This window comes from Syzygium oleosum, unplaced genomic scaffold (genome assembly GCF_021117445.2).
Source record: "Syzygium oleosum isolate NSW1041296 unplaced genomic scaffold, Sole_v2.1 Sole_v2.07, whole genome shotgun sequence".
NCBI lineage: Eukaryota > Viridiplantae > Streptophyta > Magnoliopsida > Myrtales > Myrtaceae > Syzygium > Syzygium oleosum.
The window spans coordinates 3,046,875-3,062,624 of NW_026607491.1; the positions used below are offsets into that span (position 1 = coordinate 3,046,875).

The 15,750-nt window shown below is 40.7% G+C and overlaps 1 protein-coding gene across 1 annotated transcript; it reads right to left on the bottom strand.

The window, feature by feature from the left end:
- Positions 1 to 1,184: 1,184 nt before the first annotated feature.
- Positions 1,185 to 12,886, bottom strand: LOC115690691 (uncharacterized). The gene is made up of 2 exons (XM_030617131.2): positions 12,265 to 12,886; positions 1,185 to 1,441 (listed from the first exon to the last, which is right to left on the bottom strand). Exons 1-2 carry the CDS (start codon positions 12,828 to 12,830, stop codon positions 1,285 to 1,287), a joined length of 723 nt encoding a protein of 240 aa, XP_030472991.2. The 5' UTR covers positions 12,831 to 12,886; the 3' UTR covers positions 1,185 to 1,284.
- Between the last annotated feature and the right edge of the window lie 2,864 nt (positions 12,887 to 15,750).

The window sequence follows — 15,750 nt, forward strand, 5'->3', positions numbered from 1 at the left end:
CCTGGGATGGGCATTTTTGGAAAGAAAATGGCATTATCGAAAAGAGGGATACAAGGAGAATTGATGTGAATGTGCAAAATAGTCTCCAGAGGTAAATCTAGGTGGTATTTTAAAAAAATAGAGATATGTATATGGTCATTAGGTAAAAAGTGAGGTATGTTTTTGATATTTTCCAATTATTAAATTTTTTTATTATGCAATTTGAAACTCCTCCCGCTTCTTTTGATGTTTTTCTGTGTACGTTATCTTACGATATGGCAAAATCTTTACTGAAGTGTATAATTAGAATACACAAATCTTGCAACGCCTGATATTGAGGGCAACCCCTCGGGTCGGCATAGTACATTGGAGAGTTAGGGAACTTTTAGCTCGAAATTGAAGGTCACATGTTCAAATTTCACTAAACGCGTGCAAGTTACTCTAAATTAGGGCCATTGCACAAATCAAAGGCATCAACATAATTGATTTATGATACTTGTAAGGTTTCTCATAGGTTTTCAAATAATCGAGTATCTATGCTTATGCATTATACAAAGAAGCCTGACACCAAGAAACAAAGTTAAATACACTTCGGCGCCTATGCTTTATTTGTGAAATTTTATGGAACCACTGTCAACTTTTTACAAGTTTAAGCGAATAAATGAAGGCAAACTTTGGACAAATGGGGATTAAAGCGTATAATCATATAATAAATAAGACAAATGGGGATTTGAAAAGATTTAAACTCAGTCCATCCTTTTCTAGTACCTATGAGATTTTATGATATCATTCTAAAAGTTTAAATTGTTAGATAAATGCATAATTTAATATTTAAATACTTTAATACCATCACGATCTATATATATCCTCTCATGATATATACATATCCTGTTTTTATTGGTTATATAATTATTCAGTAATAGGGAAGGGTTAAAATCAATCAAAATCTTGAATAAGAAGATCGCATGTTTCGTAATAAGTTTGTATCCCATAAAAATGGGATTTCGTTAAAGAACGTCCTCAATACATCGTCGCTCATAACATTATCGGTCGAATTTATGCTAACGAGTTCGATAATGACAGCTAATGAGTCTTTCCCATGCATCATACCTATAATGTGTGATCAACTAAATGAGTCTTCCCCATGCATTCTTGAGAAGACAATTTGGAACGTATGTATATAGGCAACCACATAAGAAACGTAGTGAAAACCAATGCGCAAACACTCCTTTTTATGAAATATGCAGGATCAATACTCCTAAAAATCAAAACTTTCAAATATATACATCGTCTTTGGTGATCCTGTCACGCCCGCCGGACGCAGCCCAACGAGGCGTTCACCAAAGCATCGGCGCGACGACGGTGGCCCAATCCCAGAGACTTCAACATTCCGAACAACCTTTTCGCTTTGCTCTTGCCGCTGCAATCGCCGCTCCTCACAATGTCGCCGCCGAACGATCCCCTCTTCTCGACCTTGCGGCTCTGCCTTGTCCTCATCTCGCTTAGTGCCATCTCCGTCGGGAACCTCGCCAATCCGAACGCCATCTGGTACCACCGGCACTTCCTCCTCCGGACCGTCGGCGATCGAGTCCTCCTGCTCGTGCTCTTTTGGCTTCCGCGGCCGGTTTGGAGCGGGGATCTCTTCTTCTCCGGAGTAGTAGGCGGAGGAGGAGGATTTGGAGGCAATTCTCGGCGAGGGATGAGCTTCCCGCAAAAGACAATGCTCCGATCATCGGAGCGGAGGTAGGCGGAGGAATCAGAGTCCCCGATCGACGAGAACTCGAAGAAGTCATCGTGATCCAATGAGGAGGAGGAGGAGGACGACGAGGAGGATGATGTGGAGGCGACATCATCGGCGAAGGAGCAATCGGCAGCGTCGCAGTACAAGGAGAGGTTGCAGAGCGAGAGCGTGTCGTCATCATCGCTGTTGTCGTCATAGTTTTCAGGAACTTGCGCCGAATCGGTGCGGACGAGCTCTTCCACCGGTGGTGCATGAACGAATTCGGCGGTGATCATGGTGGATTTTCAGAGAGAAAGAGGGGGGAGAGAAGTAAGAGAGGAGGGATTGTTTCGTGGTGGGAGCTCCGCTATGTTGGAGAAGATGACCTCTGGGCTGAACGGTCTTATATAGATTGGTCGAGACAGAGGTGGCTTCATCTGAGATGAGTCGTTGTTAGCTTCGTTTAGTGGCCTTCTAGATGAGGTGTTGAGAAGAAAAATATACAAGACAGTTCAACAACGAGATGTTGAACGAGTTAGAAACGTAAAAGAAAGTTTAGCCCTTCTGCTTGGTCTTCTAGAAAAAAAAACAGGCGAGTAGGTACTAGGAAAAAGCAATCCATATTTTTTCCATAAGAACATGATAACCTATTGTGGTATTGTCAAGACTATTAGTCCATGAAATGTTTGTCCACGAAGGCTAGTAAAAATAAGAGGGAAAAAAGGAGGAGGAGATGTCTTCCTTCCTTGGATCTGTAGGTATGAATGAGAGATTCTCCTCTCTTATGGTGCTTTCTCGATGCCTCGATAAATCTCAATTAATTAATTTATGAAATGAATTATTATCGACCTACCGAAGAGAGTATATCACGGAAAGAGGATACTCATCCTAAAAGGATGCGGATTGTTTGCTCCGTGCGATGCTCCCTCTATTTTGCTTAGGAGAAAAGGAAAAACCCGCATCCCAACTGTTGGGAAAACTCAATTCCCGATCGTCACGTTCGAAACATATTCGGAACGAATTCGATCAATGCGGAAAACGTGCCCAAGGATCGTCAACTTGTATCACCGATCGTACAGGTATATCACACAACGAACATACCCGGTATTGTCACAGATTAAGTGCCACTTTGCGCTTGAGAGTTCTTCGAATGTCTTTCGTACTCACGTGCGTTCCGAAGCAAAAACAGAGAATACGTTGTGTCGAAGGAGTGTGTTTGCACATATGAAAAATCACTTCTGTTTTCCAAGGGGTGCCTTCTATTATAGATAGGCAAATAACTACCTCGTGGGCCCTTGTGGCTCACGGGCCGGGTTTGGCCCATCTTGGGCGGTCCACCCAATATGTCTTACATCTCCCACTCGCCCACGATGGGCTAAACACAACTCTCTTCCTTGCAAAGTTCATATTGGCAAATAATCCGTGCGACCAGCATACTACGAGAGCTCGTTGTTATACATCTGTTAGGAATATATAACAGCTCAAATTTGGGCATTATCCAGAGTAGAATTAGTATGCAGTTCCCTATATCAATCAGTCACAATTTTCATCTCTCTTGATCTCTTTTAGTATCTCGTATATTGTATTCACAACTATGATTTACTCAAAATCATAATTGGTCGACCTGTGAATACAAATATAGAATGTGACATCATAAATTAAATTGATCTTCCTCTTTCCTTAAACCTCTCCATTTCAGTCCAACTCGCTTTTCTAGAAATGCCCCGTTAGACCGAATTATCATGATCATCGGCAACATCCTAAGATAGCAAACACTGAATAGAAATTTTGAGAATAAGTAAGAGTCGTGAGGGCACTTTAATTGAGAAGAACTATTTTCTTCAAGAGTCTCACACGACTTAAAAATTGAGATCACAAATTTTTGCCAACTCTTATCGGTCGTCCCATGCATACGTAATATGAAATACGTATTACGGTATTCTCTCCTTTTCCCATAGAGCGTATGTCTTTACTCTCAATACCGTACAGATGATAGTTTAGATATACTCAATGTCTAACTTGAGTTCACCAATCTACTCTATTCATAAGCATCTATCGAACTCACATCGGCATTAAAGGCAGGTAAAGTGAAATATGTGGGTCATTTCACTTTCGGACATAATAATCCATATGTCCTCATCTTAACATTTTGTTAAGGCGACGTCCATGCTTCAAGCTCGAGCTCTCAATTATCACCTAGATAACAAGCTTAAAACTGTCTCATCTCTATTCATCACACAGTGAGTAGAGGCGATTACCCGTGTGAGTGGGCTAATCTCTCATCTGTCCGACATAACTTTTCAATATAATGCACTCAGCATCGACATTCACAAACGTCATACAAACTTATAGGCATTGATAATAACAAACTTCATTAATAGTGAACATTCTGGGAAAATTACAATATTCAGTACATCATATTCTACACAGTCCTAGAGATCTCACATGACCATGGAAAACTTCTCTAGGAATCGGCTTCGTCATAGGATCTGCTATCATCCTTTGTGTAGATATGTACTTCACGTTCACTTCCTTTCGTGCAACCATGTCCTTGACATAGTTATACTTGATATCTATATGTTTGGTCTTTCCATGATACTTGGGATCCTTAGTATACGCTATTGCTGCTTGGCTATCACAATAGACCAATACTGGGTTTGCAGCATTCTCAGTAACACCTAAGTGATCCAAAAATCTTCTAAGCCAAACAGCTTCTTGTGCCGCTGCTGATAGAGCCACGAACTCAGCTTCCATTGTAGATAAGGCTACACACTGTTGTTTCTTACTGCTCCAAGATATGGCGCCATTATTCAGTAAGAACACGTATCCAGAAGTAGATTTCCTTTCTTTTAAATCTCCTCCCAAATCAAGATCGTATAGCCTTCAAGGTGTAGATCACTTCCTTGATAAGTCGGCGCATAGTCGGCACTTCCCTTTAGATATCTCGGGATTCTTTTGACGGCGATCCAATATGCTTGACCTGGATTGGATTGGTATCTACTTACCATTCCAACTGCATAACAAATATCAGGTCTTGTACACATCATAGCGTACATCAAGCTTCCGACAGCACTAGCATATGGAACTTGTTCCATTTGCTCCTTTTCTTGTGAAGTCTTAGGACACATTCTGTCGCTTAATGCTTCGCCCTTTGCAATAGGAGTATCTATTGGTTTACAGTCTTGCATACGAAATCGCTCAAGGATTTTATTCACATACGTCTCTTGTGAAAGAGATAAGGATTTCTTTGAGCGATCTCTCGAAATCTTAACTCCAAGAATGTATGCAGCTTCACCCATATCTTTCATCTCAAAATTGGAAGATAACCAATTCTTGACTGTATTAACCAACTCCATACTGCTTCCGGCAATTAGTATATCATCAACATATAATGACAAGATCACAAATTGATCTTTGGATCTTTTGATATATACACAATTGTCTTCACTAATCATTACAAAATCATATGCCATTATGGCATTGTGAAAACGTATATACCATTGTCTCGAAGACTGCTTAAGGCCATATATCGACCTCAATAGTCGACACACTTTGTGCTCCTGGCCTTTTGTAATGAAACCAACAGTTGTTCCATATAAATTTCTTCCTCTAATTCTCCATTGAGAATGCGTCTTTACATCCATTTGATGTAATTCAAGATCCATACTAGTTACTATTGCCAGAATAAGGCGAATAGAGGTAAATCTAACCACAGGGGAAAAAGTTTCTTCAAAGTCAACTCCTTCCTGTTGATTATATCCTTTCGCCACAAGGCGAGCCTTATACCTCTCTTTTGAGCCATCAGCCTTACGCTTTATTTTGAGAACCCACTTGTTCCCAATGGCTTTGCGTCCTTTTGGAAGGTCAACCAATTCCCAAACTTGGTTTGATCTTAATGACTCCATTTCCTCTTCCATTGCATGTATCCATTCTTCCTTATCAGGGCACTTTAGAGCATCGTTCACATTCTTCGGCTCATCTTCATCTTGTGGGGCGATCATGAAAGCTTCTCCTTCAATGTCAAAACGTCGACGGGGAATCCTATTACGACTTGACTGTCGTATGGAATGCTGTACTCCTGATGATTCACCCCGTTCCATTGCGCTCCCACTCGAATGAGATAATGGTGGTGTCGTCTCTTTAAGTGGTTGCAATTGAGACTGGGTTGCATTCAACTCTCCATTTGTCACAATGCTCCCACTAACTTCACTATCACGATCCACAGATTCGTATAGTGAGTAATCACCACCTACTTCGCCCTTTTTAGGAAATTCATTCTCTAAGAATGTGACATCCCGTGATTCAAATTCAGTTATACTTCCGCTTTCTTGCTCACCTATGAATACATATCCTTTTGAGTGCTCCGAGTATCTTATAAAAATACTCTTTTTGCCTCTTGGGCCTAATTTTCCATACTTGTGAGAAGATTCACGAGTATAGGCAAGCACAACCCCAAGGTTTTAGAAAGCTTAAATCGGGCTTTTTCGCCTTGTCCATAACTCATATGGAGTAGAAGCAACTGATTTAGAAGGCACACGGTTAAGTATGTAGGCAGCAGTCAACAAAGCATCACCCCAAAAGGTGATTGGCAAGTTAGCATGTGCCATCATTGATCTAACCATTTTCATTAAGGTTCTGTTTCTTCTTTCCGCAACACCATTTTGTTTAGGAGTATATGGAATAGTCAGTTGTCTTTCTATTCCCTTTTCATCACATAAATTTCTGAACTGATCAGACAGATATTCTCGACCTCGATCGGATCTTAATGCTTTTATTTTCTTGTCTAATTGATTTTCCACTAAGGTCATAAATCTTTTAAAGCAATTTAAAGCTTCAGACTTATGAGAAATCAAATCGACATGTCCGAATCGAGTATAATCATCAATGAATGTGATGAAATAAACAGACCCGTGCCTTGCTTTTACATTCATTGGACCACAGATGTCAGTATGGATTAATTGCAAAGGAAATTCAGCTCTTGTTCCTTTTCCAAATGGTTTCCGTGTTGTTTTTCCTTCTAGGCAATGCTCACATATGGGCAAATCAACCTTTTTAATATTGCCCAATAAGCCATCTTTAGCCAATCTATTCATTCTTTGTTGGCCAATATGACCAAGTCTAGCATGCCACACGTTCACATCATTCTCATAAGAATCAGATGATGTAAATAAGGAATAACTAACATTAACTTCACAATAGTCAACATCTAATACAATGAAACCATCTAAGAAATATCCGGAACCATAATAACTTGTATCTAAACACAAGTCTACACCATTTTTATGGAAGTTTACATTAAAACCAAGTCTAACTAAAACCAACACTGAAACTAAGTTCCGACGAATCTCTGGAGCAAATAGCACATCATGTAGGAACAACGTGCGTCCACCGCGCATAAGTAGTTGACAGGTGCCAATGCCTCTGACCTCCACTCTTGAATTGTTCCCCACGTATATCCACTTCGTTCCTTGTGGAACTCGTCGGAACTCCACGAAAGCTCCTCTGTCCTTCGCTACATGGTCTGTGGCTCCCGAGTCTACAGTCCCACAAAGGATTAGATTCGGTTAGAAACACCGAACTAGACACATAAGTAGCATTTTCATGAATGCTAAGGGTTTCTACCTTCTTTGGTTCGCCACAGTCGCGAGCAAAGTGACCCTTCTTGCCACAGTTGAAACATTTCACTCTTGAAATGTTCTTCTTGAAAGGACGCTTTCCTTTCTCCCGTTGGTTGAGCCTCGGCTTCTTGCCTGAAGGACTTGGCCCCTTGCCTTTCCACTTCTTTGACCCAGCAGGGTGTTTCCTCTTGGAGCCCGAAACTCCATGCGAGCTAAAACCAGCAAAGTAAATATCAGTTTCTGGCTTAGCCGCCATGAGGCGATCCTCTTCCAGCTCAAGATGCCGCATAGCATCCTCGAAGGTCTTGATGCCCTCATTGTGGGTCAAATGGATCTTCATGTGCTCCCAGCTTTGAGGCAAAGAGCGGATTACGCTCGCACTTTCTTTGTTCATCGGTGAGTATGTGCCCGGCATCCTTTAGCTCACTAATCATATTCGACATCTGCCTCAAATGTTGTTTCATGGTCTTTCCATGAGACATCTTATATGAGTCGAAACGGATAGTGAGTTGTCTTAGTTTGGTCACAGAAGTTCGACCAAATCTTGATGCCAGTGCAGCCCACATGTCTTTGGCGCTCTGGAAACGTCCGAACTCTCGCATGATGTCATTGTCCATGCTGCTTAGCAACGTAATGCGAGCAAGAGAGTTCTTTCTTTTCCAAACAGCAAAGGCATCTTTGTCCCTCTTGTGTTGGGCAGTTGTCCCATCCTCAGGTTCTTCCATAATCTGGTTTAGAGCTTCGAGTGCCTCTTGCTCTTCCAGCACATATTGAATCTTGAGACTCCAAATCTCATAATTGTCACCATTCAATTTTTCTCCCTTATTCAGTTCAGCCACTATGTTCTTAGTTGCTGAAGCCATCGTATCTGAACATTTCAGACACATACGCACGAGTTATTAAAGCCTATCTAAATGCTTCATCAGCATCATGATTACATAAACTAATCATATTAATGAATAGTTTCACAAAAGGTCTTAGAGTCGAAAGTTCACTATGTTCCCAATCATCGTCTAAAAAACCCAATTTGAAATTACCATTAATATAATCATTTATGTAAAGAAATTGGTTCTTCAAAAGTTATACAAACTTTGAAGAACTTCCCACATATAACATAACATGTGATATGGCAATATAAAATGAGAAATCACAAAAAAATTCATAGCCATATATATATATATATATATATATATTTCATAACACATTCACAAATATTTTAAGAACATGTAATAACAACTTGAAACATATACAGAATTGATTCCTAATCCCAAAAGAACAACATCAAGTGTACCAATCTAACACATAGACAGGAAAGGACTTATAAAATTCTTTAGAAAGTTTTATTTTCTTCGGAACATAAACAGAGGCTCCCGGAAAACCCCTAGATCCGGGCCATGATTTGCGTCTCGACCCATTCAATGCAAGGGTTGATGTTCTTCTTGCCCCAACCCTTATGTATTCTTGCACAAAATTCTCCACAAGCATCTTATAGCTTGGACCATTTAAGGTTTCTTTAACCTTATCAATCATTCTTCCCAACTCATCAGGCATAGTGCATTTTAGTGCTCCGACCATTACATATTCCGGCATTACAAAACCGTTCCAAATGATATCCTGTATCATTTTGTTGACCTTGATGATGTGTGTCATCATATCATCTTTAGCGTCCCATCGATAAAGAGCTAGCTTGACTCTTAGGTTTTCAAGCTTCTTCTTTTGAGCTGCCGTTCTGGGTATTATCGGAGTGCGTCTCAAATGTACCATTGTTCCTGCAACGAATGCAGAACGAAGGATTACTTATAATCCATGATACATTAAGATAAGGAATGCTTATTCATATACATATGATCTAGCACTTGTATTTCAAAAAACTATAGAGAAATACTAGAGAAAATGCCAAAGAATATACCCCTAAGTACGTGTACATAGGGTTTATCGTGCATTTTCACATTCATAAGTGCAGCAAAAGTGTGATATGAATACACCATAACGTAGATCATTTCGATACGAGCACGTCGATACCAAGAACGCCCAAATCGGAGTTCAAATGAGCTTGAACGGACCGAAAGAAAAAACTGGGTCATTCTGCCGGTTTGACCGGTCCGGTTGGACCGGTTTGACCGTTCCGACCGTTGACCGGTCAACGGTCAACCGGGTCGGTCAACGGTCAACCGGGTCAGGTCAACAGTCAACGGGCCGGGTCACCGGGTCGGGTCAACGATCAACGGGTCGGGTCAACCAGGTCAACAGGGTCGGGTCACCGGTCAACCGGGTCGGGTCACCCGTCAACCGGGTCGGGGTCTCGGGTCGGGTCAATGGTCCGCCGATGACGCCACGATGACGTCATCATCGGCGGTTAGCGGCGACCGACGCGCCCTTTCGCACGGCCGCGCGTGGTACGCACGCGGTCGCGCGCACGGGCCTTGCGGCGCGCGTGAGGCGCGTGCGGCGTCCTCCGGCGACGTGCCGCCCATCATTTTGCTCGTCTCGACGAGTGCTTTCTGTTTATACAATAAAATTTAAGTTTTGACGAAAAAAAAAAAATCGAAACATGTATGAACAGTTCGGCGACGCGACGAAAACGAACCAAAAACAAGGCCGAAACGAAAAAACAAGCAGTATACACTTCAATGGAAGAGACGGTACACATGCATGATCGGGAAACAAGTAAACGGGCTCTGATACCAATGTTGGGAAAACTCAATTCCCGATCGTCATGTTCGAAACATATTCGGAACGAATTCGATCAATGCGGAAAACGTGCCCAAGGATCGTCAACTTGTATCACCGATCGTACAGGTATATCACACAACGAACATACCCGGTATTGTCACAGATTAAGTGCCACTTTGCGCTTGAGAGTTCTTCGAATGTCTTTCGTACTCACGTGCGTTCCGAAGCAAAAACAGAGAATACGTTGTGTCGAAGGAGTGTGTTTGCACATATGAAAAATCACTTCTGTTTTTCAAGGGGTGCCTTCTATTATAGATAGGCAAATAACTACCTCGTGGGTCCTTGTGGCTCACGGGCCGGGTTTGGCCCATCTTGGGCGGTCCACCCAATATGTCTTACACCAACTAAAGTATAATGTGATGGCTTCAACTATTTTCCTTAATCAGCCATCAATAATAAACTTTCTATATCATTTATTTAAGGGAAAATATCAAATCTCATTTTTGACCCGATGACCACTTACATACCTCTATTTTCACAAATATCATTAGTACACCTATAAGCAAAACTTCACATTGAAAAGACCAAATTGCCCCTCTTTACAAACTCATTTTATTAGCATCTTGTTTAGGGTTCGGGTGAATTGGTTTTTAGTTGATTTTTAGTGTTTTTAGTGCGTTTGAGATTTTAGTATTTGGAATGAGCATAAATGGCATTTTCCAACATAAGGACACAAGGAGAACGTATGTGTGAAGGTGCAAATTTGCTCTCTAAGGGTAAAACTCCGGTATTTAGTGAGTTTGAGATTTTAGTATTTGGAATGAGCATAAATGGTATTTTCCAACGTAGGGACACAAAGAGAACATATGTGAAGGTGCAAATTTGCTCTCTAAAGGTAAAACTCCGATATTTATTCACCTGGGCTGTGCGACTTCAGACGACCTTTTAAAAATAGAGATATGTAAGAGGCCTTTGGGTGAAAGGTGAGATATGTTTTTTGGTGCTTCCTTTTTAATTAATTTTGATTATGCAATTAGAAACTCCCCTTGCTTCCTTTTAATGTTCTCTATGTACATTATCTGCAATATAGGACTAAATCTGTACTAAAGTGTATGATTGAATACAAAATTCTTGTAAAGCCCGATATTGAGGGCAATCCCTAGATTGGCATTGTAGGCTAGAGCGACAAGGGATTCCAATTCAAAAACCGAATGTCAGCTGATCAAATTTCATCAATTGCATGCAAAATTTGACTATCTACACAGGTAAAGGCATGAATTTAACTGATTTATGATACATGTAGAGTTCTTCATAGATCTCCAAATAGTTGAGTCTCCATGTAGGCCAAAACCATGTCATGTCCCCAAAAGTCAAATGCACCATGTAGGTTAATCCTTTATCTATAAGATTTTGTGGAACTTCTGTCAATTATTCCAAAAATTTAAATTAATAGATGAAGGTGTATCTTATTATTTAAGTACTTTTAACATGTTTTCTCACACATAGGCTAGACTTTGATCTAAATTTAACATGTAGAAATATACAATAAGGGAGACAAATAGGACTTATAAAAATTTAACTCAGGACCTTCTGCTCTGATGCCGTATAAGATTTTGTGATGACACTGTCAACTATTCTAAAAAAGTTTAAGTTGTTAAATGAAAATGTTATTTAATCTTTAAAAATATATACATACCCTAGCAACGGCTGATATAATTATTTGGTAGCAGGGGAGGGTTAAAATCAATCAAGATCTTGATTAAAATGATAACGAACTCGATAAATAACGTAATCAAAATCACTGCACACACTCCTTTTATGGAATATGTAGAATCGCTACTTGAACTTTTCTCGTGTTGAGTGCGTTAAAAGAAGTGTTCCTGAACAATCGTGCTACATATATAGTCATTGGATCCGTGCTTCGATTAACTCGCTTAATAGCATTTTTTGTCAATTGGGCATGCGATGTTATGCAGTTGCTTTGGGTTAAAATGAACTCAACTATTTCTGCAAAAATCCATCAATTACATACTAAGCCTTTGCTAATCTACTCTCCCTCTCCCTCTCTCTCTCTTTCTATCTAACGCACGTGTGCCAAATGCAGAGTCAATCCTGGCCAAACATTATCACACGCGCGGGACGCAGCCCAACGAGGCCTTCACCAAAGCGTCGGCGCGACGACGGTGGCCCAACCCCAGAGCCTTCAACATTCCGAACAACCCCTTCCCTTTGCTCTTGCCGCCGCTCTTCACCATCTCGCCGCCGCCGTCGCACGACCCCGTCTTCTCGACATTGCGGCTCTGCCTCGTCCTCATCTCGCTCATCGCCATCTCCGTCGGGAACCTCGCCAGTCCGAACGCCATCAGGTACCACCGGCACTTCCTCCGCCGGACCGCCGGCGACCGGGTCCTCCTGCTCGTGCTCTTCTGGCTCCCGCGGCCGGCCGGGAGCGGCGATCTCTTCTTCTCCGGAGTTGTAGTAGGAGGAGGAGGAGGCGACTCTCGGCGAGAGATGAGCTTCCCGCAGAAGACGATGCTCCGATCGTCGGAGCGGAGGTCGGAGGAGGATTCGGAGCCCCCGATCGATGAGAACTCGAAGAAGTCGTCGTGATCGGAGGAGGAGGGCGAGCAGGACGACGAGGACGACGATGTGGAGGCGTCATCGTCGTCGGCGAAGGAGTGATCGGCGGCGTCGCAGTACAAGGGGAGGTCGCAGAGCGAGAGCGCGTCATCGCCATCGCCGCCGTCGTCGCCGTAGTAGTTAGTGCGAACTTGGGCCGAATCGGTGTGGACGAGCTCTTCCTTCGACGACGGTGCTTGAACGAAATCGGAGGTAGTCATGGCGGATCTTCAGAGGAACTGGGGGGGCGGCGACGGCGGGAGAGGAGCGAATGTTTTCCGGTGAGGGAGTCCGCCGTGTTGGAGAAGACGAGGACGGGGACGAATGGATTTATATAAACGAAGCGAGAGAGAGACGGAGGTGGCCCCTGCCGAGATGGTTCGTTGTTAGCTTTGCTAGGGTAGGGGCCTTCTAGATGAAGAAGTATTGACAAGAAAATTAGAAAAAAAAAATGAAAGAAAGAAAGTTAAAAAACGAGATGTTGAAAAAAAAAACACATTAGAAAAATGAAAAGAGAAGAAAATTATTCCGTTTGCTTGGTCTTCTAGAAGAGCAAGGGAGCAGGTACATTTTTCTCCCTTTTTTTTTTTTAATCTGTTTACGTTTCGCATGCTTAGGAAGAATTATAAAAGTTATTACTCATTTTTGCCGTCCCTTCTCGAAAGATGTTTATATTTCCCATTTTCGCGGGTTTCGAATAGCACAACATTGCTTTGTATGGTGTCAATCGATCGGCAGTGGGACGATACTAATTAACAAAATGAAATTTAACTCGCTGGATCTAGGTCGTGGATAAAAGTCTCACAAATCAAAGGTTGAGATTTATTGGGACACTAAGAGGAACACTTTGTGGAGCGTATGATTCGTATTTGTCTCCTAAAGTGCAAGCTAGGGGTGCAAACGACCCGGCGGGCCAAACCCTAGAGGGGATTCTTAAATTCTTAACGAGGAGTATTGAAGTTCGATTTGATCTTTAGGTCTTTTAAATTCGTGCAGAGAAATCCTGTCATAGACAGTTTATACTCGTGTCAATGAATTTTGAACTTCAAACACTTTAAAATTCGTGTTGAGGAATTTTGATATAGACATTTTAAACTCATCTAAATAAGCCTTTTTTTTTCATCAGATAAATAGTTCATGCTCATATTGGGGGAGCATGATGTATTCCGTAATAAAGTAGATTGTTTAGGCTCGTATCCAGGAGCATGATATATATCTTTATGAAGTAGATAGCACCTTTTTTTAATATTTCAATAGTTTAATAATCAGACATTTGAATTTAAAAGTTTAGTATCTTCTACTTTAGAGTGAAAGATATCTGACATTTTTCATATTTATGTTTTATTTGGCCTTTTTTCTTCCTAATGATAATTGAATTTCCTGTGTTGGTCCTGATCAGGTTCCTTATAGGATAACCAAGACTTATCAATTGTTGAATCAAATGAAAGAGCGTCTTAATACCCCCGGAATAGCAGATCAATTTCGGACCTTGGTGTATTATTATGGAGCCTACTATGGTCTTATTATAAGACTATTATCCATGAAATGTTTGTCCACAGAGAATTGCAACAATAAGAGGAAAAAAGAAAGAAAGAAAAGATGCCCTCCTTCCTTGATTACGAAGGTATAAACGTGGATTTTCTGCTTCCACAACACTTTCTTGATACCTCAATAAATCTCAAGTATTGATTTATTAAATGAGTTTTTTATCGACACACTGAAGAAAGTAAATTATGGATAGATGATCCTCATCTTTAAAGGGTGTGGATTCTTTGCTCCGTGCAGTGCTCCCTTTAGTTTGCTAAGAAGAAAAAGAAAAAACCCACATCCCAACTGAACCATGCAAGTATGTGGTGGTTCCAACTATTCTGCTTGATCTGCCATTGACAACAAACATGTTATATAAGTTATTTAAGGGAAAACACCAAAAACATATCTCACTTTTGATCTAAGTACCTTTGATCTAATCAACATTTAGATACCTCTATTTTGCAAATACCATGCGTACCTCTAAGCAAAACTCCATGTTAAAAAGATCAAATTGCCTCTCTTTGCAAATCATTTTATTAGCATCTTGCCTTGGGTTTTGGGTAGATTGGTTTTTTAGTTGATTTTGATTGTTTTGGATGAGTTTGAGACTTTAGAGTTTGGGATGGGCATAAATGGCACTTTCCAACACAGGGACACAGAGAGAATAGATGTGATCATTATCTACAATATCTAAAGGGTAAAACTCGGGTTGCTATTAAGTATTTTGAAAAATAGAGATATGTAAGTGACACTTGGGTAAAAAGCGAGGTATGATTTTTGGTACTTTCTCTTTATTTAATCTTGATTATGCAATTAGAAACTCCCCTGGCTTCCCCTTAATGTTTACTATGTACATTATCTACAATATACAGCTAAATTTGTAATGAAGTGTGTAATTGAATACAACTTTTTTTGTGAAGCCTGATATTGAGGGCAATCCCTAGACCGGCATGGTTGGTTGGAGCAATAAGGGATTTTTAGTCGACAACCAAATGTCAATTGGTCAATTTTATCAACTGGGTGCGAGTTGCTCTGGATTATGACCATCTACATAGGCCAAAGGCATGAACTTAATTGATTTATGATACTTGCAAAGTTTTTCAGAGATATCCCAATAACCGAGTCCCTAAGTAGGCCAAAACCATGTCCGAGATCCAAAGTCAAATGTACCATGTAGGCTAATCCTCTATCTATAAGATTTTATAAGATCACTATCAACTGTTCATGAAAATTTAAGTCGATAGAATACTTTACTACTTCTTCTTACGCATAGCCCAGACTTTGATCTAAAACTAACGTGTGGAAATAAATAACATAGGAGACTCCAGAAAGATTTAACTCGGGACCTCCTGCTTTACTACTATATGAGATATTATACAATAACTATCAACTGTTCTAAAAAAATTTAAACTATTAGATGAAAGCATTATTTAGTAGTTAATTACTTTAACATTATCACCAAGTGAATACATCATTTCATACATAAAAATGTATACATACCTATCAATGGGTTACATAAATTATTTGGTGATAAGGGAGGGTTGAAATCAATCATAATTATGAAGATTGCATATATTGCAACAAGTTGTATCAAATAAAAATGAAGAACGT